Source organism: Papilio polytes, unplaced genomic scaffold, assembly GCF_000836215.1.
Source record: "Papilio polytes unplaced genomic scaffold, Ppol_1.0 DF822178.1, whole genome shotgun sequence".
Lineage (NCBI taxonomy): Eukaryota > Metazoa > Arthropoda > Insecta > Lepidoptera > Papilionidae > Papilio > Papilio polytes.
The window spans coordinates 3,494,805-3,508,311 of record NW_013527026.1 but is presented as its reverse complement, the minus strand read 5'-3'; the positions used below and the strand labels follow the sequence as shown (position 1 = coordinate 3,508,311).

Sequence of the window (13,507 nt, the reverse complement as noted above, 5' to 3'; positions counted from 1 at the left end):
GATCAAATATATAGTTTTTATTTATATTGCTTACTCCATTTTCATTGGAGTATTTTTTAATATTAGTACCAATTACCCCCTACATACCCGCTGTGCAAATTAATGTCCTAGTTAATTAACTTTTCTAACGGGAAGTTTGCTCCATATTTGACGCATTTCAACTCCACAGTTCTTCACCTACCACCGCCAGATTAAATACATTTTTTTTTGTGAAAATAATTCATGCCAACTTGAAAAATGAAGTGGATTTTTTATGTTATAGTGTTTATTTATATGTTTTATAGAGCAGGTATTGTTAATTAAAATTATAATATGAAGTTTAAAGAAGAAGTGCTCAGAATATCTTGCATAAAAAATGTTTATTTTAAATGAGACAATCTCATTCATACATTTTTAAATTTAAGATTACCCATGATTTTGAATTACTACAGTTAATATGGTTTTATATTATTTTATTATCTGTTTAAATTTTTTTCAGTTTATGGAATTAAAGCGAAAGAATCGAACAGTTTGTCTATTGAAGAAGTTAAATATGGGCCTGACAAACATTACTACCCAGCCGGAATCCGTAAGACTATCAGTTGTAAAGCGGCAAATAAGAATCAAAAGGTAAGTTTTTACGTACAAGATTTTACGGATCATACATAAAAAACCTTTTGCATATTGGTTAGTTACTTTAAGAAAAAAATTGCATCATTTTGACGTCAAGCGCATAGACAGACTGAGACCTTATTACGGATATTCGTGATAATGTTATCGACATTTGTATTACATTTATGCAGCGCCCCAATAAATCTCATAGCAATTTTATCGATGACTTTACGAATACGTTCTCGCAACTGTCACGCAAATATTCGTGATAGACCTCTTTTGACAAGTCCACGCCATTCGTAAAAATGGTAGGCAGGTATTCGTATAAATTATTTTTGGCAGTTTGTTATAAGTATGATAAATAATTTTAACCAAAGATTTTTTTGTTATCTTGCGCCTCGGCTTAATTCATCTTGTTTTTTAATTCCTTTTTAAGGTGGAATGGGTAGATCCGAATGGAAGAGTTGTTAAAAGAGTGTCGAAGAACAGAGTGTTCGTACAAGAGCACTTTGTGCCGACATCGACGCTGCGGACGCGAGTACCTGCACTGGTGCTGGTTCTCACTCATGCTACAGTCGACGACAGCGGCCTCTGGGAATGTCGCTCAGGAGACGTCAAGCGCAACGTATCTCTTTGTGTTATAGGTAACAATATATTTTGTACTACTTCACGAATCGGACGAAAATGTCCCTTTATATCAAACCAGGCGCCGGAATTTATATATGTTTATGTTATTAAATAGTTGGTTGTATAAGGGTTTAATGATTGGAAACAGTTGCTTTTAGTAATTCAACAAATTAATATCCTTATTTTTCACAGATCCATCAAAGTTTGTCGACACACCGACAGAAGTGGGCGTCGATAAAGGTCGGTCTATAACTTTATCCTGTCAAGCCCGTGGGGAACCTGAGCCGAGACTGATTTGGTACAGAAATGGAGAATTAATAACTGGTGAAAACTTTTTTTTAATAATACCTAAGTACGAAAAGAATGGTTCTTGAGTTCAACCTTCTTTTGTTTCTAGAGGACGAAGAATCTGATAAATATAGGGTGATGACGAAATACAACAGTCAAGGGTTCGAAGGTTTGTTGACAATCAGCTCTCTGGATGCGGAGGACAGCGGCGTATACACTTGCGAGGCCATTCAGGAGAGTCCTCATGACTCAAGCTGCGGCAATACGGAGAGCTTCAATATCACACTACAAGTCAACTGTAAGTATAAATCAATAATAATTCATACCTGTTGTCTAAAGACGAGGTAGAATAATGTGTACCTTTGACAGCACCCTTTAATACGTTTGTTCCCTATTACCCTACATACTTGGTATGTTTAATTACTTTTTTATAGTTTTTAGTTACTTGTGAACGACCAAAAAAGTCACCAATCTATTTAAACCCAAATGTAATGAAAATCATTTTTTAAGTGACGTATTTTTGCAATAAATTAGGAATCAGCGACATCTTTCCGACAACCGTGGCATCGTAAGGTTGCCTCAGAGAGTTATGAATTGATAAACAGATGGTACGGCTGGTACAATTTTCATCAAAATATTTCATACCATTTTCAGATACTAGATTGCGCTGCATATTGTTATGATAAGATCTAAGAGATGTTTTTTTATTCGAAATAAAAAAGTTCAGTCGTCTCGTACCTACCATATTTAATTTAGTATTAACAAACTTTTGTGGGTGCTACATTATCATGTTGGGTATATTTATTGGGTACCTTCGTTATATCCTAAAATGTAGAAAAATATATGTCAATCTGAGTAATATTACCTACCTTTTCCTATGTGTGTTGTTGGTAGCGTACCTCCAATAGCAGAAGTTTACGTAAGTTTTATTTTTATTTTCATCTCTTCATCTTATCTTACTTCTTACTAATATTATAAATGCGAAAGTTTAGATGGATGGATGGATAGATGGATGGATGGATGGATGGATGGATGGATGGATGGATGTTTGCTAGCGTTTGTAGCCTAAACGGCTGAACGGATCTCCATGAAATTTGGCACAGGTTTACAGCATAGTCTGGAAGAACACATAGGCTACTTTATACCCCGGGAATAGTTACCGTTCCCGTGGGATTCATTAATTTAGTTTTTTATGTTTAATCGATCATTCTGCAACGGTTCAACATATCTTACTGAAATTTGGCACAGATATAAAACAAAGTCTGAAGTACACATGGGACAAGCTCATCCCCGAGAAATGTCCGGTTCCCGAGGGATACCTAGCTTTTTGTAATTTATATAGTTTGTATGTTTTCGAATACCACGTGGACGAAGTCACGGGCAACAGCTCGTAACTTATAAATCAGAATTAATGGACATTTGGGTTAACAGCTCTCATTGTTATTTCACACGTAGATCAAACAAACATTGATAATTAAACGCTCTTGGTGGTCCGTAATCAATAACACAATACGTATAAGTACGGATGTATTTCGTCGTATAAGTGATCTTCATATGACAAGTCAAGAGGTTAAGTTGTAATTGTTAAAATGCGGATAATTAAATTGATTAGCGTAATTCTCACGGCATTTGATTATTATTGTATGAAGATCTCATCTCAGGTGTAGGATCACGAGAACCAGTTGTACATGTTTTTTTGTTTTCATCTCGATAATTGTTATAAAAAATGTTTACACGGCCTTTATAATTATGAGGCCTTCCGGCTACAGTTGCGTTTTAGAGGAAGTCAAATATGCGATAATTAGTTGAATGGTATTTAACAGAAACGGCCTTTAAAATTAGCTGTTGAAACATTAAATTGTCTGTTTTAGATGCTCCCGTGTTCACGGATGCCAACGAAACTGAAATTGTTTATCAACTAGAGAATGAAAGGTATGCTATTTAGGTATTTATAGTGTTTCAATTTTAAGTTTGAATAATTATTAATTTCGGTATCTAGGTTTGATAGTTAGTAGAAGAAAATTTTATACTATATATTCACAAAGCATGTTAGGTATATGAAATATTATGATTGCAAGCTGTATAGTTAGTAACTATGTTTTAAAAGAACTTGGAGACTTTAATAAGTTAAATATGTGTTTCAGTGTTGACATAGTATGCTCCGCGAGCGGATTCCCCACGCCATCTTACACGTGGTTCAGGGATTTAGGCGAAACTCTGTTTGAGTTTCCCGATGAACGAGTTAATCTGCAAGACGGCTCTAAAGCCGTGTTGACACTACCTTCTAACGCTACCATATCCTCACGAAGGTATAAATGTCGGGCGACCAACCAATATGGAGAAGCTTACAAAGTTTTTGTCATTTACAAAATGGAAATTCCTACGAAACCCAGCGAGGTAAAGAAAAGTTTAATTTTAACGCGTTCAATCGACAAAAAGCGACAACGGTTATTCCACCAAATGCGCAATAGATTACAGGTAAAGACTGGAACGACATTATAATTCAGAACTACTGAAGTACAAAATGTTTAAAAACTTAGATATGTTAAATTTTTTGATAACATATGCGCCATACATTTGTTAAGCTGTAACATAGTAAATTTTTTTATTGCGGTCCATCCAACAAGCAGAAAGGGAATCAGTTTCAGCGATCGAAGAATCTATCTATGCTAATATTATAAAGAGGAATGATTTGTATTTTTGTAACTCAAAAACTACCGATTTTAAAGATACTCACACAATTAAAAAGCATCGTATCAGTGAGTAACATATTAATTTTTTTTTTAACCGGAGTACCAGCTAGTAAATAAAAAAAGTGTTTTAAAAAATTGTTTTAGATAACCAGTAAAGAGGCACACCATGATAGTATTTATCTTTACGTAAAATGGGCAGAAGAGATGTCATTTCCCGTAAAAGGTAATTTCATAGCGTATTATAAAACTTAAAATATATTAAACGAGGAAAAATCTGCTTAATTTGTTTCAAATAAATTTACAGCCATAGAGGTTCAATATCTCGAAAAGGGCAGTTTGCCACGAAGGAAGATAGAAAGTCTTAGAGAAGGAGATTGGAGAAAATCTAAAAAAGTAGAAATAGATTTGGAATCAGCAGAGGATGTGGAAGCGGATAGTGAAGGTTAGACATTAACGTTATAATATTGAAATTTAGATAAATTAGGTAGAGGTAGACCTAGAAAGAGAAGGATGGATTGCGTGAAGGGGACAAATTCAAGAAAGGAGTAATGACTGAGATGATGATGAGAGAGTTATTTGGAGGATGAAAACACGTAGCAGCCTACCTACGGTAATAGGATAAGGTAGTGGAGATGATGATGATTGAAATTTTAATAAACTAACATATCTACAGATAGAAGTCGCTATTTAACTTTTATCAAAATGACTTAAAGAAAATAGGCTTTTGTTTTGACAAAAGTCTTGATCAATAATTTACTTAAAATAAAATTCTCAGGAGATCACTTAAACATAATAGCCACTTTTAGTGAACCATATTTCAATCTTGATTAAATATGATTTTAACTCTTTATTCGATGGAGTTTTTGTAGGAAAAAATATTACATGTTACCAATATACTACAATCAAAATCACACGTATTTTTCTCTAGACAAATTCAGAAGATTTTTTTAAATTGGATGTTCTTCACACTTGACACTATAGAATATCGGATTAAGAATGCGTCATAACGTAATCCTTTTTAAATTGTAGGATTCTACTTTACTCTGAGCGATTTGGAATCGGATACTGAATATTGGATACGTTTGCGTGCTATAAACGAAGCTGGAGATTCACCTTGGTCGGAAGCAGCACTTGTACAAACTGTTGAGCAAGTTGAAGCTGAGGAACCTGAAGAAGAGGCCAAAGAAGAAAGTGAAGAAGAGACTAGTGAGGATAAAGAAGAGAGTGCAGTTCCTGCTGGACTGGCTTACTCGGACGCCACGTTCTATGGAGTCTTCTTCGCCGGTGGTATTGTTGTGTTTGCAGTAGCTTGCATGTTTTTGATGAGATTGGTGTAGTTATTTTACAATGTTAATTAACTTAATGGATGTTTGAAATAAATATATTGAGTGGTTACTTTCGTTGATTAATATTTAGTTTGACATATTAGCTTTTATTAGTAGAAAACAATACTAGAGTTATTCAATTAGAATGTAGATAAAATGTAATTGTAGTTTCGTGTTTAGATTTTGGTTACTGGTAATAAGTAATTTATTTAGACAAAGCTTATAATAAGTAGGAAAATGAAGATAAAACCGTGCTAGGATTTAATTTTGAAAGCTGTTTCAATATTAACAGCGGCATGAATGGGGCGGTTTAGTTATAACCGAGCACATCAATTCCAGTTGAAGGCACATATTACACCAAACATTAAATCAGCGCGCCTGGAGGTCTTGATACACATTTAGTAATATATGTACATATTATTACAAATTGCATCATGTTCAAAAATTTATTACACACACATAGTTTAATGTAATATTGGTTCTGTAGGTATTCCTCGATCCGCTAGCCGTTTTCCTTCTTCTAGCCATATTATCATAATAATGTTATAAATGCGAAAGTTTAGATGGATGGATGGATGTTTGTTAGAGTTTATAGCCTAAACGACTGAACGGATTTCGAAGAATTTCGGTACAGAGGTAGAGGATAGTCTGGAAGAACACTTAGAATACTCATTTTTGTTTTTTTTTAATTCCATGCGGACGGAGTAGCGGGGTAAACAATATACATGATCCTGTTTGTATGTATAACTATTCTGTGGTTATTACAAGGTGTTGGAAACGCTTTGTCTAGGAGAGCACTGACATAATGATGATGATGATTGTTTTTTTTTTTGTATTATAAGGTCGAAACAAATAGCAAAGTAAGTTAATTTACGTACAAATATGCATATGAATGCATAGTTTGATATCAACGTATAGATTGGATTTCATACTAATAGAATTTTCATTGAACATAGACAGGGTATGTAAATGCTTTCTAATGCACGTGTAATCCGGCTAAATCCGGCTCGAGCTGGACCAATCATCGATCAATGCTGGCATTTGAAAGCTCACCTTTCATGTTCAACACCACTAGTTATGTTTGACGCATTTATTGTAATAAAATTTTTTTTATAGATCCAGTATTAAATTGTTTTTTTATAATTATTTTTAAGGTATTACATGTTCAAGCAAAAATAAACTAAAATGCAAACCTATATTACTAGAAGTTGTTACTGCAACAATAAAGGGATTAGAGTACGAGTAAAAAGGAACAAACGTAAAGAAAGGACTGATAATAAATTTTAATTGGAACTTCGTTTCCGTCTTGACTTAAGCTGATTTCATCTTGTACAATTTTAACGGCTTAAAATATTTTTATTGCTTTTCAATCAATTTAGGAAATATACCGGGAAGTAACCTTTCCGAATCAAAGACATAGCTTTGTGTTTTGAAAATAGTCTTTTATAAAATATATTCAATGTAATTTATCATAAAATCTGAGGTTTCCAACGCACATTAATTAAGTTCTAAGTAAACTCATTCTACGCTTAAATCCCACGTCGGCAAACATCAATTTAACTTATATTGTAAGTTTCGTATTGACGTTTATATGATGATACGAAGATTTTCCATTAATTAATTCGGTAAAATTATTACGATTGATTCACTTATTTCTAACATTTGGAGTCCTTTAAAGAAATGAACTAAACCAGTAAAGAACACTAAAGACTCGTTTAAGTGACTCTGAGTAGCAGCTACAGAATATTGCATTTCATGTTTTGTAGGTTATACGGTTGATATAATCCATTGTAGATGTTGAGGTTGGTTTAAATCGATTCCTTTATCGACGTTAGGATTGTCACGCTTACCAATGGGACTAATATATTTGACGACCCGATGACAAAGTTCTTGTGGCTTGCCAGATGTTGCCTTTAATTTATAGTCCGAAGCTTCATAATCTGTTTGCTCTAATTTCATTTCTTTAATATTAAAACTCAAGTACTGTTACTACCATCTTTTTTTATATGAATGATCATCATCTTTCTCCTTATTCTATTCCCGTAGGGTGGGAGCAATAGGTTTTTGTCCTCCACATAACTCTATCATACGTCATCTCAGTCATCACTCCCTTTTTGATCACGTCACCTTTTACGCAATCCATCAATCTCTTTCTAAGTCTACCTCTACCGGTGTACCTCAACACTTATAACTAACGTTCTCCATGTAACAAGCTATTCATCCCTTCTCATAACATGCCCATGCTTGTATTAATCAAAAATCGCAAAGTTTTTGCATAAAGCTTATTTTATTAAGTAGCTGTACTAAATTTCTTATTTCTATTAAATAAATAGAGTATACAAGTTATTCCGGAAGTAATTTTACTTTACAAAAGGCCAATCCAATTTATGGTCCGCAGAGTGTAATAATGGATGTATACATTTTATATTGAGTCCAACGTTACAAGGACTTTGTGTTTCTAAAATGAGATAGAATAATCGTATCAAAGCTCTTTCATGTTAATGCATGTATTGAAAATTCATGCATTTTAATCATATTTCTAAACAAAAAAGACTCTTCAACTTAAATACCGATGGCGCCAACTCGTATGTAACACAAAAAGTTTTTTTTCACTAAAGCCTAATTGTGCCTTAACGGCATAAAACCGTTTTTATATTAAGGTTTCTGAATTGAAATATCACGATTTCAAAGCAATATTTAAATCAAAACGACTTAAGAGAAAGTTCCAATGAAATAGTACCTTTGTTTACGTTTTTTAAAACAACTGCTGTAAATAAACAGAGATTTCATAGCTACGTATGTCTCTTAGAAATGAGTGCCAATTTAAGTCAATTCGAAACAAATCGCAAGTTTACAATAAAAATTTTCGCCACCGCCATAAAACTCAATACGCTCAGTGGAATTCAATTACTGTGGGGGACGTAAAGGAAAAAGCGTATTCTTCGATTGTAATAAAAATTGTGAAACTGTATCTTTAAATCTGCCACATAATAAGTCTTTATATTTTATTGCTCATGTTAAAGAATAAAAAGTATGGATTGTGTCACTCCTAAGTTACGGTAGGCTCCGATCCCCTCAGTGGAGGCGTATAGTGAGCTGGTGATGGTGATGATGATAGATTGTGTGAAAGAGGATATGCTTAAGAAGGCAGTGGATTCAGATACGACGGCTGATAGATGTATGAAGCAGTACATACTGAGACAACCCTCGTTAGGGACAAAGGCAACTTGATGATGGTGATGTTTAGGAATAAAAAGTATCAATGAATCGGTATGAATAAAACAAAGAATTGTGGCACAATGTAGTAGATAGTTTTAAATTTATTACACTTCTTTTATGATTTCTTCATATATGTTCCTAAAAAGTGTTACTGGACGTTGTGTACACTTTTATACTCCGTAATATAAACACAATTAATAATTAACCAATTCTTTAACGTATGAAAAATGTTACAAGAATAAAATCTAATTCCTATATTCTTTCTAATCTAATCATAAATAAAATGTTTTGTAAGGTTGTATATAAAAAAAATATACCATCCATCTTCACTTAATTTAACGTAGTCCGAACATGTTTAATTAAATATGTTACGTAGCCTTTTACCACAGCGGCTTGAACACAATAAGCCTTGGATATTGCATGTATTGTTCTAGGCTTTTGTGTTTTCTACTTAAGCGTGAGTTTCCACTGCCTTAGAAAATCATTTTGTCATTCCTTACACACTTATTGAATGGATTGAGTTAACATGATTTTGCACCGATATTTCAGCAGTGGAATAAATATTTTATACAACGTTAGAAAAAAAACATATGGTAACTACTTTGGAACAAACATAGTCCTCGGACTTGTTCAATATGAAGTTAATTTCATTTTATATGTGAACCAAAAATAAAGCCCACAATTTAGACCACACGGTAATGTTAAAGAATTTCCTTTCTTCATAATTAACAGCGGATAAAACATTAATTCTCAAATAATTAATGCTCAAGAGACTTATTAACATGTTTCTTACTTCTGCTCGTGATTTATTGTTTGAATACAATAGGTTACGTAAAAATAACGGTACTCTCCAATACTTAATCTTTCTATCTCACTAGCTGTTCTCGTGCGGCTTCATCCGCAAGGAATTATAAAAACTTTATTGTTTTGTTTACATTTGTCAAATTCTTAATTATAACAGTCAAAATTACCATAATAACCTTGCTTACTTAATGTTGACTTGTAGTTTATGGTCCCTCTCGCACATGTAGGTTTTTAAAATTTATTTACCCCCTAAGTTTAATAGTGTCAAAACTTACAGCCTAAAGTGTGCCGAAGTGTAGGGCTTTTTTAAAAGGAAGAGTAATTCAAAAATATGCTGTCATTGCTGATTTCCTACGCCACAAAGTATTGCGTGTTTACGCTTTATTATATTAGTATAGAATGATAAATTCATTTAAAACAATATAATATAAAAAGAATAGGCATGTATAATCCTATTAGTAAGTTCTTTGTTACATAAGCGCGCTCTATTTAACGACCCAGCTTGTGTTCATTTTACAATAACGCTTCCCCGTTCTACTTCGCTACTTAATGCAGATAACAATGTGATCCTAACTAAGTACATATTCGCGGATACTCTAATCATTAAATACATATGTAGGTTTATAAAAATTGGGTCTTTAATAAAACTCAAGACCGTGTTAGAAGAATAGCAAAATAATTATCTTTAGCAACAGAAGGAGAAATGTAGGCAAAGCATCTGCAATTACAAATGTCTATTGGTTGCAGTCGCTTCGACACTTTGGCGAATTTAGGTTGCCTTTTTCTCCTGTGCCATCTTAAAAAAAAATAAAAATTCTTCAAGTATTTGTTATAAAGCATTCATCGTAATACAACAGACAGTATATACAAAGCACGTTTATCATGAACATACGAATACATATTTTCATACGTTGCGTCGGAAATCTGCGACTTCTTTTAATCCAAGAGAATTGCACAAAGAAACCTTAATTTATTCATTAAGGATGTTAACAAAATACCTTGAACAAGATCGATAATAAAGCGCTTAATTTAATGAAAATATAATATTTTAAAACCTGTCACCTCCCATTACTCGTACAGTTTCGCAATCGAAAATAAATTGCAGTTCGTGATGCATTAAAAAGTTTGTCCGGTTTACTCGAAATTCTAGCAATTGTATAAACGTATTTTATTTCGTTCGCAATAAATGATCCCTGCTACATCAATAGATCGTGTTTGTTAAATTAAATATCATACTTCATACTAATATTATAAATGCGAATGTTTAGATGGATGGATGGATGTTTAAGTTTGTAGCCTTAAAGGATTTCAATGAAATTTGGTATGGATGTAGAGGATAGACTGGAGGTACACATAGACTACTCAATTTTGTTTTTTTTTATTCCATACGGACGGAGTCGCGGGCGAAAGCTGGTATTTAAAAGTGTGTTAAATTGAGACATAATTTTGATCGTGTTGAAAAATGAAGTAAAACATCAATGTACTTAATGAAATTATACTTCTATTACTTTTAGTAAAATGTTCCAAACGAGCAAACGACCAGCAGAATTCGCCAAAATAGCAAAGCGACCGCTGTCCCTAGACATTCACGTTTGCAGATGCGTTATAAAAGTTAAAATATGTATTGCTAAGGACCTTTCCCACCAGATTGTAAGCTGTCTGATAACAATCCAACGTGTAAAATAAATGATGGAAATATCAGATTTTGTTACCTATCTGATAATGACGTCATTTTTAAGCTATCTAAACCTCTACCAGCCAGTGGTGGGCCAGGCCCTAATAACCTTATGTATTATCTAATTACTTTAATAACCTTCTAATAACCTTATGTATTATCTAATTACTTTAAGAACATTTTAAAGGTTCCCTCAGGGGTAACCCTAGGTGTAGATTTTTATTTATTCATTAACAATTATAGTACACTATAACATAATATAACATCGACTCCAATTTGATGTCATATATAAGTAAAAGATACAATATCAATTCTGTACATATTATGTCGTAAAAAACCTAAAAATATAAAAATGTAAAAAATACTTAATACAAAGTCTAACAAAATGTCTAAATTATATGAAAAACTTAAGGCAAAACCATGACATTATTAATTTTAGGTCTCGTAATCGTTTTGTCTTCTATCGTAAAACGATTAAAGATAGATATATCATCCGAGATAACATCTTGCCTCAAGCGTTATTAGCGTTTGTGGAAGCTCCGTCTGATATTTGAATATTCACGGCAAATCCCTCATTACGGCGCCACGCCGAGCAAACGCCAATTCGACAGCCGTTCCCTATGAACCTCTAATTCTAGCACCTATTTGAAACGCTTTAAGATACCAGTATTGGGATATATTTACAAGGAATAATTGTGTTGTACAAACAACCTATTATGATAGTAATACGAAGGGACTATTGTTATTGAAAAATGAAAAAAAAAAAAAGATAGCTACATTGAAAATAATTATTTCTTATTGTATCGAACTATATGTAGTCTGTAATTCAAGCGAAAGGTAGACTTAACATAATTTGTAATCAATGTTACTAATTTTATAATGCGAAAGTTTCGATGGATGGATGTTTGTTAGAGTTTCACGCCTATACGATTGAACGGCTCTCAAAGAAATTTGGCTTAGATTTTGAGGATAGTCTGGAAAACCAAATAAGGGACTTTCTTGTTTTTAATCCACGCGGACGGAGTCGCAGGCGCAAGCTAATTGTAGGTTTGAATGTAGAAAAACATCGATATTTCGCAAAACAATTTATAAATTATTTAAATAAAAAGTACTGCAACTAAATAAGTATTTGAGCTATTCATATTAATTTGTTTATGAAAGCTTCCTTCTCGACAAAGGATCGGTTAAATTTGTGGAATAAAAGGCGGTCGTAAAATACGGCTACGATTACACTCCTCCTATATTCTCAAAATGTTGAGCGAGTGAAGTATATCACATTGCATTAGCATTATTGCCATGTGAGACTACGCTTTAAACTGAAACGCTTCACAAGTTTATTTTGCGTATTCCATAGTAAACCATGCTCGCATACGAAATGTGTTTTAAAAATCAAGCTTATATCGTAAAACGGTAGACTGTTGTATATTAATATTTAGATAACTGTTCTTTTACTGACATTGTAATTGTTTAAAAATGGAACGTACTTCACCGAAGGTGTATAAATTTAAAGATAATGCTAGAATTTATATAACATTGGCTTTTGCCGGCGGCTACGTCTGCGTGGAATAAAAAAACAAAAGTAAGTAACTTATGTGGTCTTCCAGACTGTCCTCTACATTTGTACCAAATGTAATCGAGATCCGTTCAGAAGTTAAGGTTACAAACTCTAACAAACATCAATCCGTCCATCTAAACTTTCGCATTTATAATATTATAAGTTAATTAAATACTTAATACCGGATCTACAAATTCCTAACTTAATCAATCTCCAAATTGAAATTAAATTATTCATCTAAACGTTTAAGATTTTGATTTAATCCGTCGAATTTCTCCCCGTGTCGTTCTCAAATGGTGTAGACGACCGACACAGATCTAGAGGTTTTATGCATCGTCGCGTTTCATTCCGGAAGCGATATCGAACAGCACTTTTATGATAGCATCCCACACGTTGCATGTATGAGTGCGGCATGAATACCTTAACGTTAGATTGACTATACATTGAAAGTACTACGAGTAGTTACATGAATTTAAGCGAAATAGGATAAACCTATTCTAACATGATTGGCGTGAGTTTTGTTCGAACTATAAAGCATGTAATACCAAAACATTTTGCTGTCAAAGCGAAGGAGTCTTTTATAAATCTTAGAAAGAATTATTGGCGTTTTGTAAAGCTTTTATTATGCATAAGAAGTTTGCCGACTGCCGTTCTCTTCACGTTATTACGCAAATGGCGCCAATTTAATCATGTCATGTGCATTTTTCGTATCATAATAAAATAAACGTTT

General features: G+C 33.2%; 1 protein-coding gene across 1 annotated transcript; it reads left to right on the top strand.

Moving 5' to 3' along the window:
- Positions 1–172: 172 nt before the first annotated feature.
- LOC106106547 (neural cell adhesion molecule 2-like) lies at positions 173–5,608 on the top strand. Its single transcript, XM_013287148.1, has 10 exons — positions 173–289; positions 479–609; positions 1,028–1,235; positions 1,411–1,542; positions 1,616–1,804; positions 3,378–3,438; positions 3,651–3,903; positions 4,344–4,422; positions 4,504–4,641; positions 5,229–5,608. Exons 1-10 carry the CDS (start codon positions 238–240, stop codon positions 5,534–5,536), a joined length of 1,551 nt encoding a protein of 516 aa, XP_013142602.1. The 5' UTR covers positions 173–237; the 3' UTR covers positions 5,537–5,608.
- The last annotated feature ends 7,899 nt before the right edge of the window (positions 5,609–13,507 follow it).

What these genes read in the sequence shown, in the direction of transcription:
- LOC106106547 (XM_013287148.1), top strand. Translation starts at nt 238, where the DNA reads ATGAAGTGGATTTTTTATGTTATAGTGTTTATTTATATGTTTTATAGA. An exon ending in CGTATCTCTTTGTGTTATAG is followed by an intron (nt 1,236 to 1,410) that starts GTAACAATATAT and finishes TATTTTTCACAG; the next exon opens with ATCCATCAAAGTTTGTCGAC. An exon ending in GATGTCATTTCCCGTAAAAG is followed by an intron (nt 4,423 to 4,503) that starts GTAATTTCATAG and finishes ATAAATTTACAG; the next exon opens with CCATAGAGGTTCAATATCTC.